The following is an 18,160-nucleotide window of genomic DNA, read 5'->3' on the forward strand; positions in this document are numbered from 1 at the left end:
TCCAGCCCCTTCGCCGGTCCCCCCGGGCTCTCCGTGGGGGCATCGCCACCGAGTTACAGAAGATGCTGGACAACGACATCATCGAACAGGTGAACGCGTCACCCTGGATCTCCAACTTGGTGGTAGCAAAGAAGAAGACAGGGGACCTGCGACTCTGCGTGGACATGAGAGCGGTAAACAAGGCCATCGTCCCTGATAAATACCCCCTGCCAACCACAGAGGAGCTCACCGCCCAGTTCCACGGGTCCAAGGTGTTCTCTAAGCTGGACCTTCGTCAGGGGTACCTCCAGGTGCCACTACACCCAGAGAGCCGCAACCTCACCGCGTTCATCACCCACAGGGGGGTCTTCCGTTACAAACGCATGGCTTTTGGCTTAAGCTCCGCCCCCAGCTGCTTCCAAAAGATCATGGCCTCCGTCTTCGCCGGGATCCCCGGGGTGGCCATCTACCTCGATGACATCGTGGTGCACGGGGCCAACGCCGAGAGTCACGACGCGAGCCTCCACAGTGTCTTAAGTGCGATGGCGAAGCACCACCTCACACTCAACGGCGAGAAGTGTGTCTTTGCCACCACGACCATTGACTTTGTTGGGTTCCGCCTCTCGGCTGACGGCATGTACCCGCTCCAGTCAAACACAGAGGCCATACACAGTGTCCCAGAGCCCACCTCAGCGGCCCAGGTGGCCTCTTTCCTGGGCATGACGGCGTACTACCTCCGCTTCCTGCCACACTACTCCGACACAACTGCACCGCTGCGGAAGCTGTTGAAGCAGGACGAGCCCTGGCTCTGGACGCCTGCCTGCTCGAAGGCTGTGCGCCTCCTCAAGTCCCAGCTCACCTCATCACCAGTCCTGGCGTTTTTCGACCTAGACAGCACCACCCTCGTCACGTGTGATGCCTCCGCCGCAGCCGTGGGCGCGGTACTGTCACAGCTGCACGGGGGTGTGGAGAGGCCGGTCGCTTTCGCTTCACGGGCCCTTAGCCCCACAGAACAGAGGTACTCAGTGGGGGAGCGAGAGGCCCTGGCCTGCATCTGGGCATGTGAGCGCTGGCATATGTACCTCTACGGCCGCTCATTCACGCTTAGGACGGACCACCAGGCTCTCACTACCCTCCTCGCCACGTCAGGCACTGGCCACAAACCGCTCCGCCTCCACCGCTGGGCTGACCGCCTGCAGCAGTACAACTTCGGTTTGCAATTCACGCCGGGCCGGGACAACGTAGTAGCTGACCTACTGTCACGCGCCATCCCCAGTTCCCCCACGGCCCCGCCCTCGACTCCCGATCGGGATCAGGCTGAGCATGACCTGGTCCAGCTCCTCCACACTCCCCTCCAAGAGACAGTGTCGCTGCAGGAGCTCCAGGACGCCTCGTCTGCTGACCCTGTCCTCTCTGCGCTCTCAACCTACATCAGGCAGGGTTGGCCGGCGAGGACACCTGACGAGCTGCTTCCCTATAGCAGACTCCGGGACGAGTTGTCATGCTGGAACGACTCCTGCGTCGCTCGTGGGCTCTGTACTGTGGTCCCGAGTGTCCTTCGGGCGCGTGTCCTTGCTATGGCGCACGAGGGCCACTTGGGCATAGTCAGGCTCAAACAGCGGTGTCGTGACTTGGTGTGGTGGCCAGGCATCGACAGGGAAATCGAGACCCTGGTCAAGGACTGTACTGCCTGTCTTCTGAGCGGGAAGACCAGGGCCCCAGCCCCGCCCCCACCCATGCAGCCATTGGACTGGCCGTCCCAACCCTGGGAGCACCTGCAGCTCGACGTCTGTGGTGAACTGCACGGGGTACCGCATCACCAGCGTTTCCTCGTTGTGATCTACGACCTCCACTCCAAGTGGCCTGAGGTGGCGCCCGTGGGCTCGGTCACAGCCGGGGTGCTGATTGAGATTCTCGAGTCCCTGTTCACACGCTGGGGCCTGCCCAAGAGGATCACGACAGACAATGGGCCCCAAATGATCTCCCACGAACTGGCCTCCTACCTGGGGGGTAAGGGGATACGTCATATCCGCATGTCGTTCTACAACCCGGCTGCGAACGGGGGGGTGGAACGGCTGAACCAATCCCTGAAGAATGGCATCAGGGCCCACCTGGCACAAGGGTGCACATTCATCAACGGTCTCCAACAGACGCTCCTGCACTACAGGGCCACTCAACACGCCACCACAGGCATCTCCCCAGCCTCCCTCATGCTAGGGCGCGAGTTTCAGCTGCCCCTGGACAGGCTGCGCCCTACTCCGGCTCAGGCTCCAGCCCACCCGCTTCAAGCCACAGTCAACGCACGCCAGCGCCGGATGAAGGACCGTTTCGACAGGACCCGACATGCGAGACCACCTACCATCGCCGTCTCAGACTGGGTCAGGATTCGGCAACCCCACCGGGACAACAAGCTCCGGTCATTCTGGTCTGACCCGGTCCAGGTCAGACAGCAGCTTGGCCCGGCCTCATTCAGGCTGGCTGATGGGACGCGTTGGCATGCTGGCCGACTGCGCAGGGTGCAGGCTCCCGCTGCCCCGGGACAGGGTGTGCCCGCGGCTGTAGCTCTGCAGGACAGACGATTCAATGACGTTGCAGCCCCAGCACCCGCGGCTATAGCTCTGCAGGACAGACAATTTGATGATGTTGCAGCCCCAGCACCCGCGGCTCAGCCTGAGGCTGCGGGACCTCCGCCGTTGGCTGTTGCAGTGCCCGGGCCCCGCCCACTCCGAGCGCGCAACAGGCCTGCACACCTGAATGACTTTGAGACTGAGTATCACTCCTAGGTTGAGTGAAGGGGGGGGAAATGTTACGTCTGGTACTCTAGCGAGTGCCAGCACTTTAACTAGTGTTCTAACTATTGCGACAGTGTCGTGTTATTCTGTTGAGTTTCACGTTACGGCATATGGCCATACGTGACGTTGACGTTGATGTTCTGGTGTACGTTAGAATGCAGGTGTCTTGAGTTGAGTAAACACCGACATGCTGAAACTACGTGTTGTCTGATTCTTCCAACATAACAACACCCACTTTAAACAAACACACTGTAGCACCCACTCCCCACACTTTATATTTATTGATGAAGGATTGCACTACAACTCGTACACCTTACTGTAAATTGTACCTAAAGTGTACCTCATCCCATTTCTGCTTTGCACTATATAGTACTGTACATTAGTACACTGCATAGTATTGTATATTATATGGTAACTCAGAACATTGTACATATGTCTATACCGAACACTGTGACCTCATTTTCTTCTTCTAAATTACATGCTATACTATGTTATTTGATACTATCTTGTCTAGCACAGTCTCTGGAGCGTAACAGTAAGAAGCATTTTGTATGAAAGTATTCTGTACTTCTGTATGACAACTATTAAAGAAACTTGAACTTGAAAACTTGAACATAGGACCCGGGGAACATAGACATGCTCCCCTCTCAGTGTTCAGCCTGGGTCCGTGTACGCATAGATATCTATAGAACACTAGATAGCTTAAGGCGGAGTCACCAGCGTCACTGAACAATCAATCAATCAATCAATCAATCAATCAATCAATCAATCAATCAATCAATCAAGACCCTCGTCGCGGGCACTGCATTCCGTTCTCAGAATGGATTTGACTCGAGAGAGATCATCAGCAGGCTATATATGATATTCAGACTCTAGATCTATTTGCAGAGCCAGATGAGATGAGGCAACCTGTGCAATTCGCTCTTGACAACTAATTTTGCACGTACTGTATAGCTACAGACAGTATGTGTGTATGCGCGCACTGCGGGAGGTGGCCAGAAGCGCGCAACTAGCCAACTACTATTATTACTACTATATTAATACAGTTTGATCCATCGCAAAGCGCTCCAGCGCTTGAATACGGCCGGGGGATCCGCTCTATACAATGCAGACCCACGGCTCTCGTATTATAATGAGCCCGCGAGGCGTGTTATTATTAGAGTTAATAATTATTGTATATTGTTTACACTGCCTTTTTATTCTATTTTTACTTCTCCACTGTACTATAATTATGTGACCTGTACCTCTATGTCTTCTACTACCTGTACCTCCCCTCCCCCCGGCCCTCCCCATGCTGCTGAATTTATATTATTTTATGAATACAACGTTTAACGTTCGCTAACGTAGAGAAACGTCAGACGTAATTCGAGATACGTCAGACGTACTTCGAGATACTTCCGTACTTTCCGCCAATCAGCGCATTGCCCTGTCACAGGAGTAATAATCCTGTGGCAGGGCGGAAGTTCCAATCTGGACCGAGGCTCCGAGGCTGCAGCTCGACCCTACTCAATAAATCAGACAAAGAAGAAGAAGAAGAAGAAGAAGAAGAAGAAGAAGAAGAAGAAGAAGAAGAAGAAGAAGAAGAAGAAGAAGAAGAAGAAGAAGAAGAAGAAGAAGAAGAAGAAGAAGAAGAAGAAGAAGAAGAAGAAGAAGAAGAAGAAGAAGAAGAAGAAGAAGAAGAAGAAGAAGAAGAAGAAGAAGAAGAAGAAGAAAGACGAAAGACGAAAGACGAAAGACGCGGAGTGGCTTTCCCCAGATGGAGGAAGTTACGGGAGGAGAAGGGTTTCAAGACTGACATGGAGCTGGCTATTTTTCTTATGGACAGCCAGGACAGGTAAGCGTTCTGTTGAGAGTACTAGACACTATTTGAAATATAGTATAATTAACCATTTAACTAAATAAATATTGTAACAGGTATTTGCTTTGTGTATGAGTACTAGTCATGTTATGATGACTGTATGTCATGTATGTCATATATGTTATGATGAATTGAAAATGGGGGACCCTGGTGGAAACAAGACGAAAGTCTTTCTCTGGTCTGCATCCCCTTAACAATTGTATGTATTGAGATGTACTGTACTGTACCCATTCTGCAATCTGTTAATAAACTTTTCAATCAATCAATCAATGAATTGAAAATGGGGGACCCTGATGTAAACAAGACGAAAGTCTTTCTCTGGTCTGCATCCCCTTAACAATTGTATGTATTGAGCCGTACTGTACCCATTCTGCAATCTGTTAATAAAGTTTTCAATCAATCAATGTTCTGGTATACTTGTGTTTTAGCAGTGATGCAGTGGTGGTCCCACGCGGTACCACCCGTCCCAGCAGTTTTCTGAGCAGAAGTACGGCGCACACAAAAATGCATTCACAACTTGCGCCAAGTACCGCACTTATCTAGACTTTGCATAATAATAGGATACCAATAGCATAACAAAGAACGAGAAGTGCAAAACCAAAATACAAGCCCTGTGGGGATTTGCTTGATCTGTGGAGCTCTCACGTGACAAATGGTCCCGGAAGGATGAGGCATTAAGTTCAGCAACTTGCAATGGGCCTGGTCTACAAGATACACTACGCGACCAAGGTACCCATGTACATGTCAAAATACTTCCCAAAGGTCAGTGAATACCACGATCACAACACCAGAGGGAGCTCCACAAATCATGTAAAACCCAGATTCGGCTCAAACAAGGGACTAAACACGTTTCGCAATTATGCCACATCAATGTGGAACGCCCTACCTAAAGCTGTAAAGGTATGTGAATCACTACCCACTTTCAAAAACACTCTCAAAAAACACCTACGTGAGACTGCAATTCGAAACTGGCCCCTACAAATGTCCTAACCTAGTTGTACAGTAAATGACCAAGTAAGGCTTTGTCAATATTCCAATGTACAGTGTAAAATGTGTGTGTGTCCCCTTCCCAACCCCCCCCCCCCCCCCCCCCACCTCCAATGTACAGCCCTCACCCAACCCCACCCCACCCAACCAACCTCCTCCAATGTACAGTTTCTATGCCAAATGTATATACACTCCTTTTCTGGACACTTTTGTATCACAAACGGTACTGTATTTGCAAATCTGATATGTCATAAATGTATAGATGTAGCAGTACTGTCTATCTGTATGTCATGTATGTCATATATGTTATGATGAATTGAAAATGGGGGACCCTGATGTAAACAAGACGAAAGTCTTTCTCTGGTCTGCATCCCCTTAACAATTGTATGTATTGAGCTGTACTGTACTGTACCCATTCTGCAATCTGTTAATAAACTTTTCAATCAATCAATCAATCAATCAATCAGTTGTGCTTCAGAAGGAAACATGTGTAAGTTACATTGTTAATTTAGTTTGTATTTACTTTTCTAGTTTAAGTTAATTCAATTAAAGAAATTGTAACTACAATAAATACAATTACATTTAAAACATTGTTTGTTTTTCAACCATATCTGTTGACAATATAATTTCTTTATATATACATCCTGCTACCCTTTTCAGCTTCTTTATTTCAAGGCAATATTTACAAAAACTAAACAAACTAGTAATTTCCTATACAAACATGTTTCCTACTATTTATGCATAAGAATCATCTGCGCGCGTGCATGTGGCGTCATTTAAAAAGCGTACAGGCAGTTCTGAAATTACGACTGCACCCCTGGTTTTATGTATATATATATATATATATATATATATATATATATATATATATATATATATATATATATATATTGTGGACAACGGTATTGTAAAAATTCACCTTAACATGGATCCATGATGGTATATACCTTCATATTCAATATACAGCCCAGTCCAGTCCTAAATCATAGGAACACACCATTCAGATCTGAATGTGGTAGCTCTAGGACTTCTTGAGCTGCAGACACTTTTAGGGGAGAACATACTACTACTAACGAGATATGTGCTGTTGGTGACTGTGGGTATATCCCAGAACGGCCTGAAATCTCAATCCACCTTTTGACCATACCCCTAATCTGAGTTTTTGAGGAGTAAATTAATTAGAGTTGTATGAGAATAGCACCAGCATAACACAAGATGATTCAGAACTTCACAGACCACCCGCATTTCATTGTATACTTGTATGCCGTGACAAATAAATCTCTTGACTTGACTTGACTTCTTGTAAGGCAAACATATTTGTCAAGTTTGGTAGAAATCAGACAGTGAATTCACAAGTAACAAATAATTTCCTGTTAACCATGCGTTTTCCAGAAGTCTACAAGTTGTTGTGCATGAGGAGAGGTATTTCTGGATACTAGTTTCATGACTGTATAAAAACGGATCAGGAGATAAACTAATTCTAAAATTGACAGTTTGGCCTAATGGTGGCACAAGAGGAAAGGTCATGGGGTCACCAAAATCAAGCTATTTGAGTTATCGCCTTCACTCGTAAAGCCTGTGGCGGCGGTTGTTGGGGTAAATCCATAATATTCACATAATATAAAGGGAGTATGGTCTGATGTAGATGGTCGGATAACTATAGCTAAGATTGTACACAAGAACAGGAAAATAGCGTTGGTAGCGGTATACGCCCCAAATTTGTACGAAGTGGGTTTCTTCACTACACTAACCAAAGCAATGTTAGACCTTCCCGATTACTCATTTATAATAGGTGCGGATTTGAATGCCATTTGGAATCCAAGGATGGACAAATCTTACCTCTCCTTTTCCAGCGAACAAAATAATTCATCTAATGCATTAAAGGATTGGTCGAAGATTACAGGTGTAAATGACTTATGGCGATCACTTAACCCCACGACCCGAACGTACTCTTGTCGATCTGCGAGACATAACACATTATCCAGAATAGATTATGTCTTTGCATCCCCGCGACTATTTGATAACTATGAAGTGGAAACGATACCCAATGCATTATCAGATCACTGTTATTTACTCCTAAAAGGAACATTTGGTATACTATCTTCCCGAGCCCCAAGATGGCGATTTAACTCGATGCTGCTTAATAACAAGGAATTCATTACACCACTCAAAGAAGCTCTTACAGTATTCCTACGGGAGAATGCAAACTCGGTGCAAGACCCCAGAATAATATGGATGTCGGTAAAGGGAACGATCAAGGATTTCACTGATAGCTTTTCCTCAAATGCGCAAGAATCGATGCACAAAACTGGCTGAACTGGAAACGCTTTACTCAACGTTATTTAATTCTTTACAATACAACAACTAAAAAAAGAGCAATGCCATATACAGACAACAATCGGAAATACAAAAATACGTAGCACAAGACAACAGCAGTACTCCCAAGGTTCTAAACCTAGTCACCTATTAGCCATGCGATTAAGAATTAATGCAAAATTTGCAGATATAACTACCATTAGAGCACAACAAGTACTTGAAACAGACCCTGAAAAAATAAACGTGACATTCAAAGAATTCTACTCCAACTTATATAAATCAGAAACGACCTTCAATCAAAACAAAATGGACACATATCTTAATCAAATTATTCTCCCTAAACTTTCAGAGGATGACGCTAAACAGTTAGAAACACCGATCACACTAGAGGAACTCAAGAAGGCCATATCCGAAATGCAAAGTGGTAAGGCTCCTGGAAGAGACGGTATGCCACCAGAAATGTACCTCTCTTGTTGGGACATAATTGGACCCTTATTACTAAATATGATCTTATACTCAGTCAAGGAGGGGAACTTCCATAAGAACGACAATATTGCACTCATAACCGTCCTTCTCAAAAAAGACAAAGACCCCACCGAGTGCGGTAGTTACAGACCCTTAAGCCTCCTCGGAACCGATATCAAACTGTACTCTAAGGTATTAGCCATCAGATTACAAAAGCATATGACGTCTTTAGTTCATCCGGACCAAACTGGCTTCATAAGAGGCCGCCTGATCACTGATAACATAAGACGATTACTGCACGTACTAGATGCCGACAAGGACGACACCATACCTAAGGCGATGCTGTCCCTGGATGCAATGAAAGCTTTTGACAGGCTGGAATGGTCGTATCTATGGGCAGTATTAGAGAAGATGGGGTTAGGTAAAGGTTTCATTGATATGATTAAAGTAGTATACAAAGACCCATCGGCCATGATTACAACAGGTATAATCACCTCCGGAATCTTTCCGGTATCACGCTCAGCTAGACAGGGTTGCCCTCTTAGTCCCGGACTATTCGATCTATCATTAGAACCTTTAGCACAATATATAAGACAATCCCAATCCATAGAACCAATCGTAATCAAGGGCACACAACATAAAATTAGTTTATATGCGGACGACGTAATACTGTTCATGCAAAACCCCAACACCACACTGCCTCATCTGCTCAAGTTGATTGAGAACTTTGGAGATTTATCGGGATTCAAGATAAATTGGCCGAAGCTTTCCTTCCACTTAACGCCCCTGCAAAAAAAGATATAACCCTCCCAGGAGAGATACCTATGGTAAAACACTTTAGATGTTTGGGAGTGGAAATATTCCCCACCATAAAACAAACGGTGAAGCACAATTACACAAAAATCCAAAACAAAATCAAAGATGACCTTGATAGGTGGGCAAAACTTAAAAACTCAGTACAGGCACGGATATCAATAGTTAAGATGGACGTACTACCTAGAATCAACTTCTTCAGCTCAATGCTACCGTTACCCCCTCCAGAGGGTTACTGGAAAAAATTACACTCCTCCACATACAAATTTATTTGGAATAACAAACCACCACGTATAAAAAAAGATCCACCGCACAGAGAAATAAAGCAGACGGTGGCATGGCATTTCCAGATTTTTTCCACTATTTTAAGGCGTACACATTAAGACCATTGACAACATGGTTTGATCCCCAAGCATTAGTATCCTGGGCCCTCATTCATCAACGTGTTCTACGCACAGATCTGTGCTTACCCTGTGCGTACGATCATTTCTAAGCAAAGAGTGGGATTCATCAATTTCGATTTGAACTTGACTCCGTGCTTACATCTACGCACAGGTCAGACCAGGCGTACCTGGCGCCCAGTGGTAGAATATCGTTACTACGCATAAGCACTCCTCAGTCCTGCATTCGTTTCAAGGCGGAAATAAGCTTCCGTGCATTAGTGTTCAACTTCTGTATGACCCGTAATTCATTATAGTTCATTGTAAAATAGCGACAGTAGTGTAATTATAACGGGCTCACACGCGAACAAGAGGTTGGCCTGCTTGTTTGGCACGGGGGGGCAGACTCAAAACACCAACCTCCAAACGCGATTAGATATTGTTTCAAATAAAAAGCAAATTATTTTGTGCGTCATGTTTCCAAATAAGATTGGTCACGAAATGCTTTCTACTTCAATTTGTTGGTTAGAATAGATGACCTCCGTTGAAACTTCACTGAGACTAACAGTCTATTTGTGAGCTCCCGCACAGACGTGATGATAATAATAATAATAACAATAATAATAATGGCTTCATTTTATATAGCGCCTTTCAATTGACCCAAGGTCGCTTTACATAGATAGGGGGGGGGGAATAACAAAGTAACAAACATAGTGGACAGACACACAACATATATATATGATGATGGAATTAATTCAAGATCCTCTCCACCCTCGGGTCTTTGCCACCGCGGCACGGTCCATCGTGATATTGGAGATGGATCGAGCAATAGACTGTTACTTACTGTAGCTGTCAAAGCTCCATCACAAATGCAGTTATGTGAATAGAAAGGGATTCCACTCAGTCAATGTTGCGATGCGCATTTGCCTGATACATGTTATTGCTGGATGCCGGGAGGAAGGCGATGCTGAATGTTTTCAATTCATTAAATAAAACGGATACTTTTTGCAAGGGTTTACTGACTGTCATACAAATAATCAACCAACTACATACTGTAACTTTTCAGTGCACGTTCTTATTTACATTGTGACAACAGCCTTGTGAGTTCCCGCAGTGACCCGCACACAGACATGATGGAATTCAAGTTCATGTTTGTATTGATCACATATAGGCAGGCTACACATGGCGCATCTGCTACATCATACATGGCAGTAAGATTCATTGTTCTTGTATTATATGCTCTCGTATTATTGTTTATGTATAGGCTACCCAATACTGACATCAAAATAGATTGTAGTATGCCTCTAGAAATCATATGCAGCAGGTAGAAAATTGACGGGAGATCCATCGCGATTTGGAATCAAATTGAGGAGAACTTTAATCCCTGGGTATTAATCAAACAACACGGGAAAAGGCAGTCATATTCCAGCGCGGTCTTTATTAGCCGACAACAAAATAGATGCCTCTAAAAATCATATAGCCAATCGAACACAACTAATAAAGGCATTCATATTACAGCACGGTTATAATGACACACAAGTAACCAACGCCAAACAGTGGTCAACGAACGGTCTTTATTAGTATTTTGAGCTGTCCAGGCAGAATTGCAGCAATGGTCTTAGGGAGCCGTTGATATCTGACATCACCGTTTACAAATCCGCCTTTTATTTATCCCATAATACGCGATAGTGTCTTCTTGGTTCGACAGCAGTGAATTCTCCGTGGAGTTTCTCAGAGTCCCGCTCGGGTCAGTCCATTATTTCACATCCCATGGGGGGTGTTTCCTCATTTTCATGACCATATATGGATAATCATGCACGAGCATTGACGGTAGAACAAAGTGGTATTCATCAACACGGAGGAGCATAGAGCCTGCGTACGCACCGTGTGATGAATCCCGACTTCCCTGTGCGTACACTAGTTCTACATTCCGTGCTTACGTGTGGAAATAGAAATGTTCTACGCACACTATTGATGAATGAGGGCCCTGGAGAAAATTAGAAGAAAACATAGTAGCCCCACATAGACTGAAGGACATAGCATACACTAAACTATCAATTAAGCATTGCGAACGTAAATTTGGCCCCATAATTACTAGGGGTGGGACGATACATCGATCCAGATCGATACATCGATGTAATTATCAACAATCGAATCGGATCGATGCAATGTAATAAGATCGATTCATATCGATACTCTTATTTTGAAAATCCTGTGGCGAGTCTCATATCCGCCCAAGAACAACAGCAGTAGCTCCGTGTGTGTAGACGTTACAGCATAGCATTCTCCCTTTCTGTGTGTGTGTGTGTGTGTGCGCGCGTCTTTGGAAATAATGAGGTCAGAGGAGTTTGATGTTTAAAGGTTATTTAAACATAAACAATATAATACATAATAAATGTAGGCCTATACATGATCATGCAACATCAACAAATTGTTGTAGGAACGGTTTGGGAGAGGGAGGTAGGGAGGGGTTTTAGGTTGAGTTTTGAGTTCCAAAAAATGGAGCTTAAAGTTTAAAGCTCAATATATCAAAACGTGGCACTTTACAGTGAACAGGATGTCTATTTGTATTAAAAACAATAGATTGATTTTCCTTTAAATGTCTGGAAGAGCTCAAAAATACAAATGTCAAATGATATTTTCGTTACCTTTTTTTAGTTGATCTAAATGTTACTGATTGTGTTAAATGGGCATATGATATCATCTCATATCGATTGCAGGCACCTGAATCTAATCTAATCGTATTGTATCGTGAGAGACTTTGTGATATCGGCAAATATCGTATCGTTGTCCAAAGAATCGATATCGTATCGTATCATGATGAAACTGGTGATTCCCACCCCTAATAATTACTCATGCGATCCGGATATGGCGTGAAACACAAAAAAAATATCCTAACCCACATAAATGGCACAATCATACTCTCTTATTCAATAACAATGCACTCTTGATTGGAAAACGACCTATAAGATTCCCTATATGGGAAAAGCAAGGCCATACACTCATTAGGGGATGTTTTTAACAAACAGGGTTTTTGTAGTTATGAAGAAATACGGAAAAGATTTAATCTCACCAAGTCCACGCATCTTTTTTACATACAGTTATTGTTATGTTTGAAGACTCAAGGTGTTCCATTAGAGAAACCAATTGAACACCACAGATACCACAAATTCTTCTATGAAAGAGCGACATCAAGAGGTTTTGTTTCAGATTTTTATCATCAATTACTAACGTCCTCATATGAAACCCTCCACCTAGACTCCGTCTGGAGGAGGGATATACCAGACCTGGAAAGTGATTTTGATTGGCAAGAAGCCTGGGCAAATGTTCGACTCGCATCAAGGAACCCGGACCATCAACAAATCAATCTTAACTATATTCACAGGACATACTTGACTCCTATAAGACTGGAAAAAAATGGGTCTTATACAAGACTCCAAATGCTCCTTATGTACAAATGGGGACGAGGGGACATTTATGCACATGTACTGCCTGGACTGCCCACCAGTTAAGATATTCTGGAAAGAGGTGACCCAGCAATTATCAAATCTCTTAACTTGGAATATACCTGTACACCCCTCTGTATTACTGCTGAATGATGTTTTTGAGTGTGCAGTACATCCACAGCCAAAGAGATTGGTTTTATCGGGTATCACAGTGGCTAAAAAGCTGATAGCATCACGATGGTTCCAACCGGGAAAAAATGTGCCGAAAGGTCTGGATTATTACATATCTCGATGTGATCTATCAAGAAATATCTACAGCAAGAATTTTGGGTCTCAATGAATCCAAAATGACATTGTGGTTAGAAGTGGTGGAGAAAATAAAAGCTAGCATATAATGGTAATGTCTGGTTAGGAGCGAGGGAAAATGGATGGATTATCCAATGGGGGGTCCGGGAGGGGGGGGGGTACGAGCTAGAGCATATGTGTGTAGGTTTTTAGATAACGGGTATTAAGGGTATATCCTATATAAGACAATTAACTAAAATGTGATCTCATTGGATGTGCACTGTCAACTAATGCTTGTATATCTTATCGTGGGGCGACAGTGGCTCGGGAGGTAGAGCAGTCGTCTGGCAATCCGGAGGTTCCCGGTTCGATTCCCACTCCTCCCGGTCAGCGTGTCGATGTGTCCTTGAGCAAGACACTTAACCCCTAATTGCTCCCGATGAGCAGGTTGGCACCTTGCATGATTGCCTCCGCCGTCGGTGTGTGAATGTGTGAGTGAATGTGTGAGTGAATGGGTAAAATGTGAGTAACAAATTGTAAAGCGCTTTGGATAAAAGCGCTATATAAAAAAGCAGCCATTTACCATTTTATCGTGTGTTGTCATGTTTGTTTATGTGTTTGTTTAAAAAATAATACAAAAAAAAAAATACAAAAAAAAAATATTCACATAATTCAGTGATGTAATAAAAATAATCCTAACAAATAGGGTTCCAGTACCTAACTCTGCTGCTGACTAACGTTGGCCTACACATACATTAGCAAGTAAAATATTTACAGCTATGCAGTAGTGAAATTAGAGAGTTGCCAGTTTTGTTGTACCAGGTCGGCTTTGAATTAATGCTGGATTACTTTTGCTAGTTTGTTAGCCAGTTTTGAAATGTGTTGTAAAATGAATGCACCTTTACCATAGCTTGGTTGCCTACTTATTCCAAGTTTAACGTGCCTCCCAGTTATGAGAGAAGCCCCTCAAAGTCTGGACCAAGAAAGAGACGAAAGAGGCCAGCATCTCCTCCTGCATTGTCCATTATAGGACAGGAGTCACTGTGCAACAGGTGAGGCTAATATTTACTATGGAAAAGTAATGACTACAACTAAAATGTGCCTATTTGGAAAGCTGAAACATTATGCCAAGCTGTAGATCTGCTGGGTTCTCCCCAGACCTTTACACTTGTCACAGGACCACTTGACGAATGTACCATCTTGGGCTTAATCATTTTAGAAATCATAAGTGCTGTGAATAGCTTTCTGCACCAGCATGTCACATAATTGTAGGATTGAGAAGAAGAAAAAAATACGTAGTTATGGTAGCATGTTTTTGGTTGACTGTTACAAGTGAAATAGGTGAGTCTATTTTGTCATCCTTTGCAAATTTCCAGTCCTTAAAAGTCCCCAGAGTTTTTGGCTTTTAATTATAGGCTACACTCAATGTGACTGTAAACAAGGGAAACCTCAGTTGCCTGAAATGAAATGAGATATCCAAATTTGTATTAAAACCTTTATTTGAATCTCGTTAACATTGGATCATTGAGGTTGCCCACATTTACACTGATCTCGAGTGATGCAGACAAATTAAATAAACAAGATAAAACAAAAAGAGAATCGGTTAACACATCAAAACAGTCTTTTGTGATCACAGTTTAAAACTATCCATAATTCCATGATTTTTCCATGTTGGGATAATTCCATGTCAGGATTTTTCGAATATTGAATAGGATCTTTCAGATATCACCTTGACCGCCAGAAGGGGGGCTATGTGAGACTGTTGTTCATTGACTATAGCTCAGCGTTCAACACCATAGTCCCCACCAGACTGGTGGACAAGCTGATCGAGCTGGGTCTGAGCTCCGCTCTGAGTGCCTGGATACTGGACTTTCTGAGCGAAAGGCCCCAGGCGGTCAGGGTGGGGGGTCAGACCTCCAACACCATCACCCTGAGCATCGGGTCCCCCCAGGGCTGTGTTCTGAGCCCCCTGCTGTACTCACTATACACACACCAAGTTCAGCTCCAACTCCATAGTGAAGTTTGCAGACGACGCAGTGGTGGTGGGGCTGATCTCGGACAACGACGAGAAGGCCTACCGGGAGGAGGTTGAGGTACTGGAACGCTGGTGCCAGGATAACAGCCTGCTCCTGAACATTGGTAAAACCAAGGAGCTGATCGTGGATTACAGGAGAGGACAGCAGGAGACACACACACCACTGAGGATAAACGGGGCTACCGTGGACAGGGTGAGCAGCTTTAAGTACCTGGGGGTCCACATCTCAGAGGATCTGACATGGTCAACACACATAGACTCAGTCGTAAAAAAGGCGAAGCAGCACCTCTACCACCTGAGACAGTTAAGGACGTTCAGAGTATCTGGGAAGATACTCCAGTCCTTCTACTCCGGAGCTGTAGAGAGCATCTTGACTGGAAACATCACTGCCTGGTATGGAAACAGCACGGTACAGGACAAGAAGGCCCTACAGAGAGTGGTGCGCTCAGCAGAGCGTACCACAGGTATTGCACTACCACCCCTGCAGGTTCTATACAACGAGGTGCAAATCCAGAGCCTGCAGAATAATGAAAGACCCACACCACCCCAACAACAGCCTGTTCATGCTGCTGCGGTCAGGCAGACGCCTGCGAACCCCAGCTACTAGGACAGAGAGGCTTCGGCTCAGCTTCTTCCCCCAGGCCATCAGAGCCTTGAACACTGAACTCTCCACACACAAGCACACATGAGCACACACACGACACGCACACTGTACACGCTCACACACTAGCAGCCACTTTTAACATGAGCAAGCACACACTCATGCTGCACACGCCCACACTTATGGTTATGGCCACTAAGGAAAGGTCACTTTAAAAATAGTATAGTATAACCTGAGATTGTATAAAATAGCAATGTACAGAAAGACCCAGTGCCTCATCCGTAACTAACAGTGTATGCACTACCACAGGACCTAGCATGTCCTCCATGCTCTGTAAATAACTTATGTACAAATACCGATATGCCCTACTATGTTACTGTTTATTGCACAATGTTGTTTTATTGGATTCTATTATATGTTGTTACTACTGTATTGCACATCGTTGCGGGCAAGACCACCCGCATTTCATTGTATACTTGTATGCCGTGACAAATAAAACTCTTGACTTGACTTGATGATGAACATTTATTCTGATACTACTCACCTTATTTGTTGCAGCATGGATGGGCCATATGTGACACGGGACAGTGGAGAGGATGATGAATCAAGATCATTTGAGGAAAGGACAGAGGATGAAGACTACTGGCCTCCGCTCCACATTCAGTAAGTCATTTGATTAATAAAATATACAGTGGCTACACTGTGATAATATATATACAGTGAAAAAAAAAGTTATTTGCCATGGCAAGAAATGTTTGTGCACCCCTAGACTTTTTCACATTTTGTTGTACTGCAAGCTGTGCAAAATATAGAAATGAGACTATTTGGGATTTTCTTTCTTTGTTTTCTTTTCTTTCAAACCTTTATTTAAACTCAAAGAACCGTTGAGTTTGCCCTCTTTTACAATGATTTTGAATGACAGAGTAAGTTCAAACAAATAGGACAAAACACAGATGAAAATAAAGAAAGATCAGTGAAAACAGTTACACATTGAAGCAGGGTTGTTTGTGATCATGGTTTTAAACTGTCCATAGGTTAGTAGAGTGTGGTGTCCCACACAGCCCAGCATGCAGAAATGGCCTTGAAAGTGTCGATGAGATGAGCCACAATGTCCCAGGCGGTGGAGACACTTATGAAGGTGGGTCAGTACGGCAGGCGGTGGAGACACTTATGAAGGTGGGTCAGTACGGCAGGGTGATGGAGCCACAATGTTGGTGGTTTTGATATTTTTCTGGTATAACTAGGGATGCCCCGATCACGTTTTTTGTCACAGATCGTCTTGAGCCATATCGGCCGATACCGATCCGATATCGATCGTTTTTGATAAAAAATATATATATATTTTATATAATTTAAAAAAAAATATATATTGTAGTGGGTGCTATGGACATAATTCACCATTAGATTGTTTTGATGTATTGATGGGGCACTGTCACTTTAATGGGGTTGGGCTTAGAGAAGACGCGCTGGTGGAATGTCATTCATAAAAGGTTTTGGTGACAAGGAGCTGTCAGAGTTTAGCACGGCATAGATCTGACAGCTGTCACTTGTGCTAAGAAGATAATAAATTACACACTACTTGGTGTTGTCGCAAGATAGAAATTGTGCGTCTCTCCTTTCCGACGATTTCTACAATATAATCATACTTGTAGTTGTATTATCTCCGAGACATCGCCACCACGCAACAAGTCAAAATGCTCGCTATCTGCAAACAGCTCCACTGTCTGTGTGTACTCGAGTAGCCTCCAGCTACGGCCAGGATTCTCCGGAGCTGCAGCTGGACCTTATTGATCACATTCAACATGCCCTCAGCTCGAATACGCATCGAATCAGTGTTATAAGACATTGATATCAGGAGCTATCTGTAGCTACTGCTAGCCGGCTATATAACGTTAAGACAATGCCTCAGTGAACTATTTAGTTTAATGGGACGTTTTGTTTTGAACAGTGAGCTAACGTGAGCCATCATGCACTACTAGACTTGCTGGAGCATTTGTTGATATCAGGAGCTATCAGTAGCTAGCCGGCTAGATACCGTTAGGGTTAGACAATGCCTCATCATGTATTAAACTAAAAGTGAATAGTTGACTGGGTCATTTTGTAACGGTAGCTAACGTTAGCTCACGGAGGTCCCAGTGTCCCACTAGACTAGACTATACTAGTGTTTACAGTACACGGGTGCGGGAGGGGCTGGAGGAGGAGG

General features: G+C 44.3%; 1 protein-coding gene across 1 annotated transcript in view; it reads left to right on the top strand.

Moving 5' to 3' along the window:
• The first annotated feature begins 4,499 nt into the window (after positions 1-4,499).
• Positions 4,500-18,160, top strand: part of LOC311227812 (uncharacterized protein) — a 46,000-nt gene continuing 32,339 nt past the window's right edge. The window contains exons 1-4 of the mRNA XM_084313648.1: positions 4,500-4,605; positions 14,272-14,373; positions 16,516-16,620; positions 16,992-17,095. Coding sequence (XP_084169774.1) covers positions 4,568-4,605; positions 14,272-14,373; positions 16,516-16,620; positions 16,992-17,095 — 349 coding nt within the window. The 5' untranslated portion in view covers positions 4,500-4,567. The remainder of the gene's footprint in view (positions 4,606-14,271; positions 14,374-16,515; positions 16,621-16,991; positions 17,096-18,160) is intronic.

The sequence above is a fragment of the Notolepis coatsorum genome (genome assembly GCF_963971535.1).
Source record: "Notolepis coatsorum genome assembly, chromosome: 4".
Classification (NCBI taxonomy): domain Eukaryota; kingdom Metazoa; phylum Chordata; class Actinopteri; order Aulopiformes; family Paralepididae; genus Notolepis; species Notolepis coatsorum.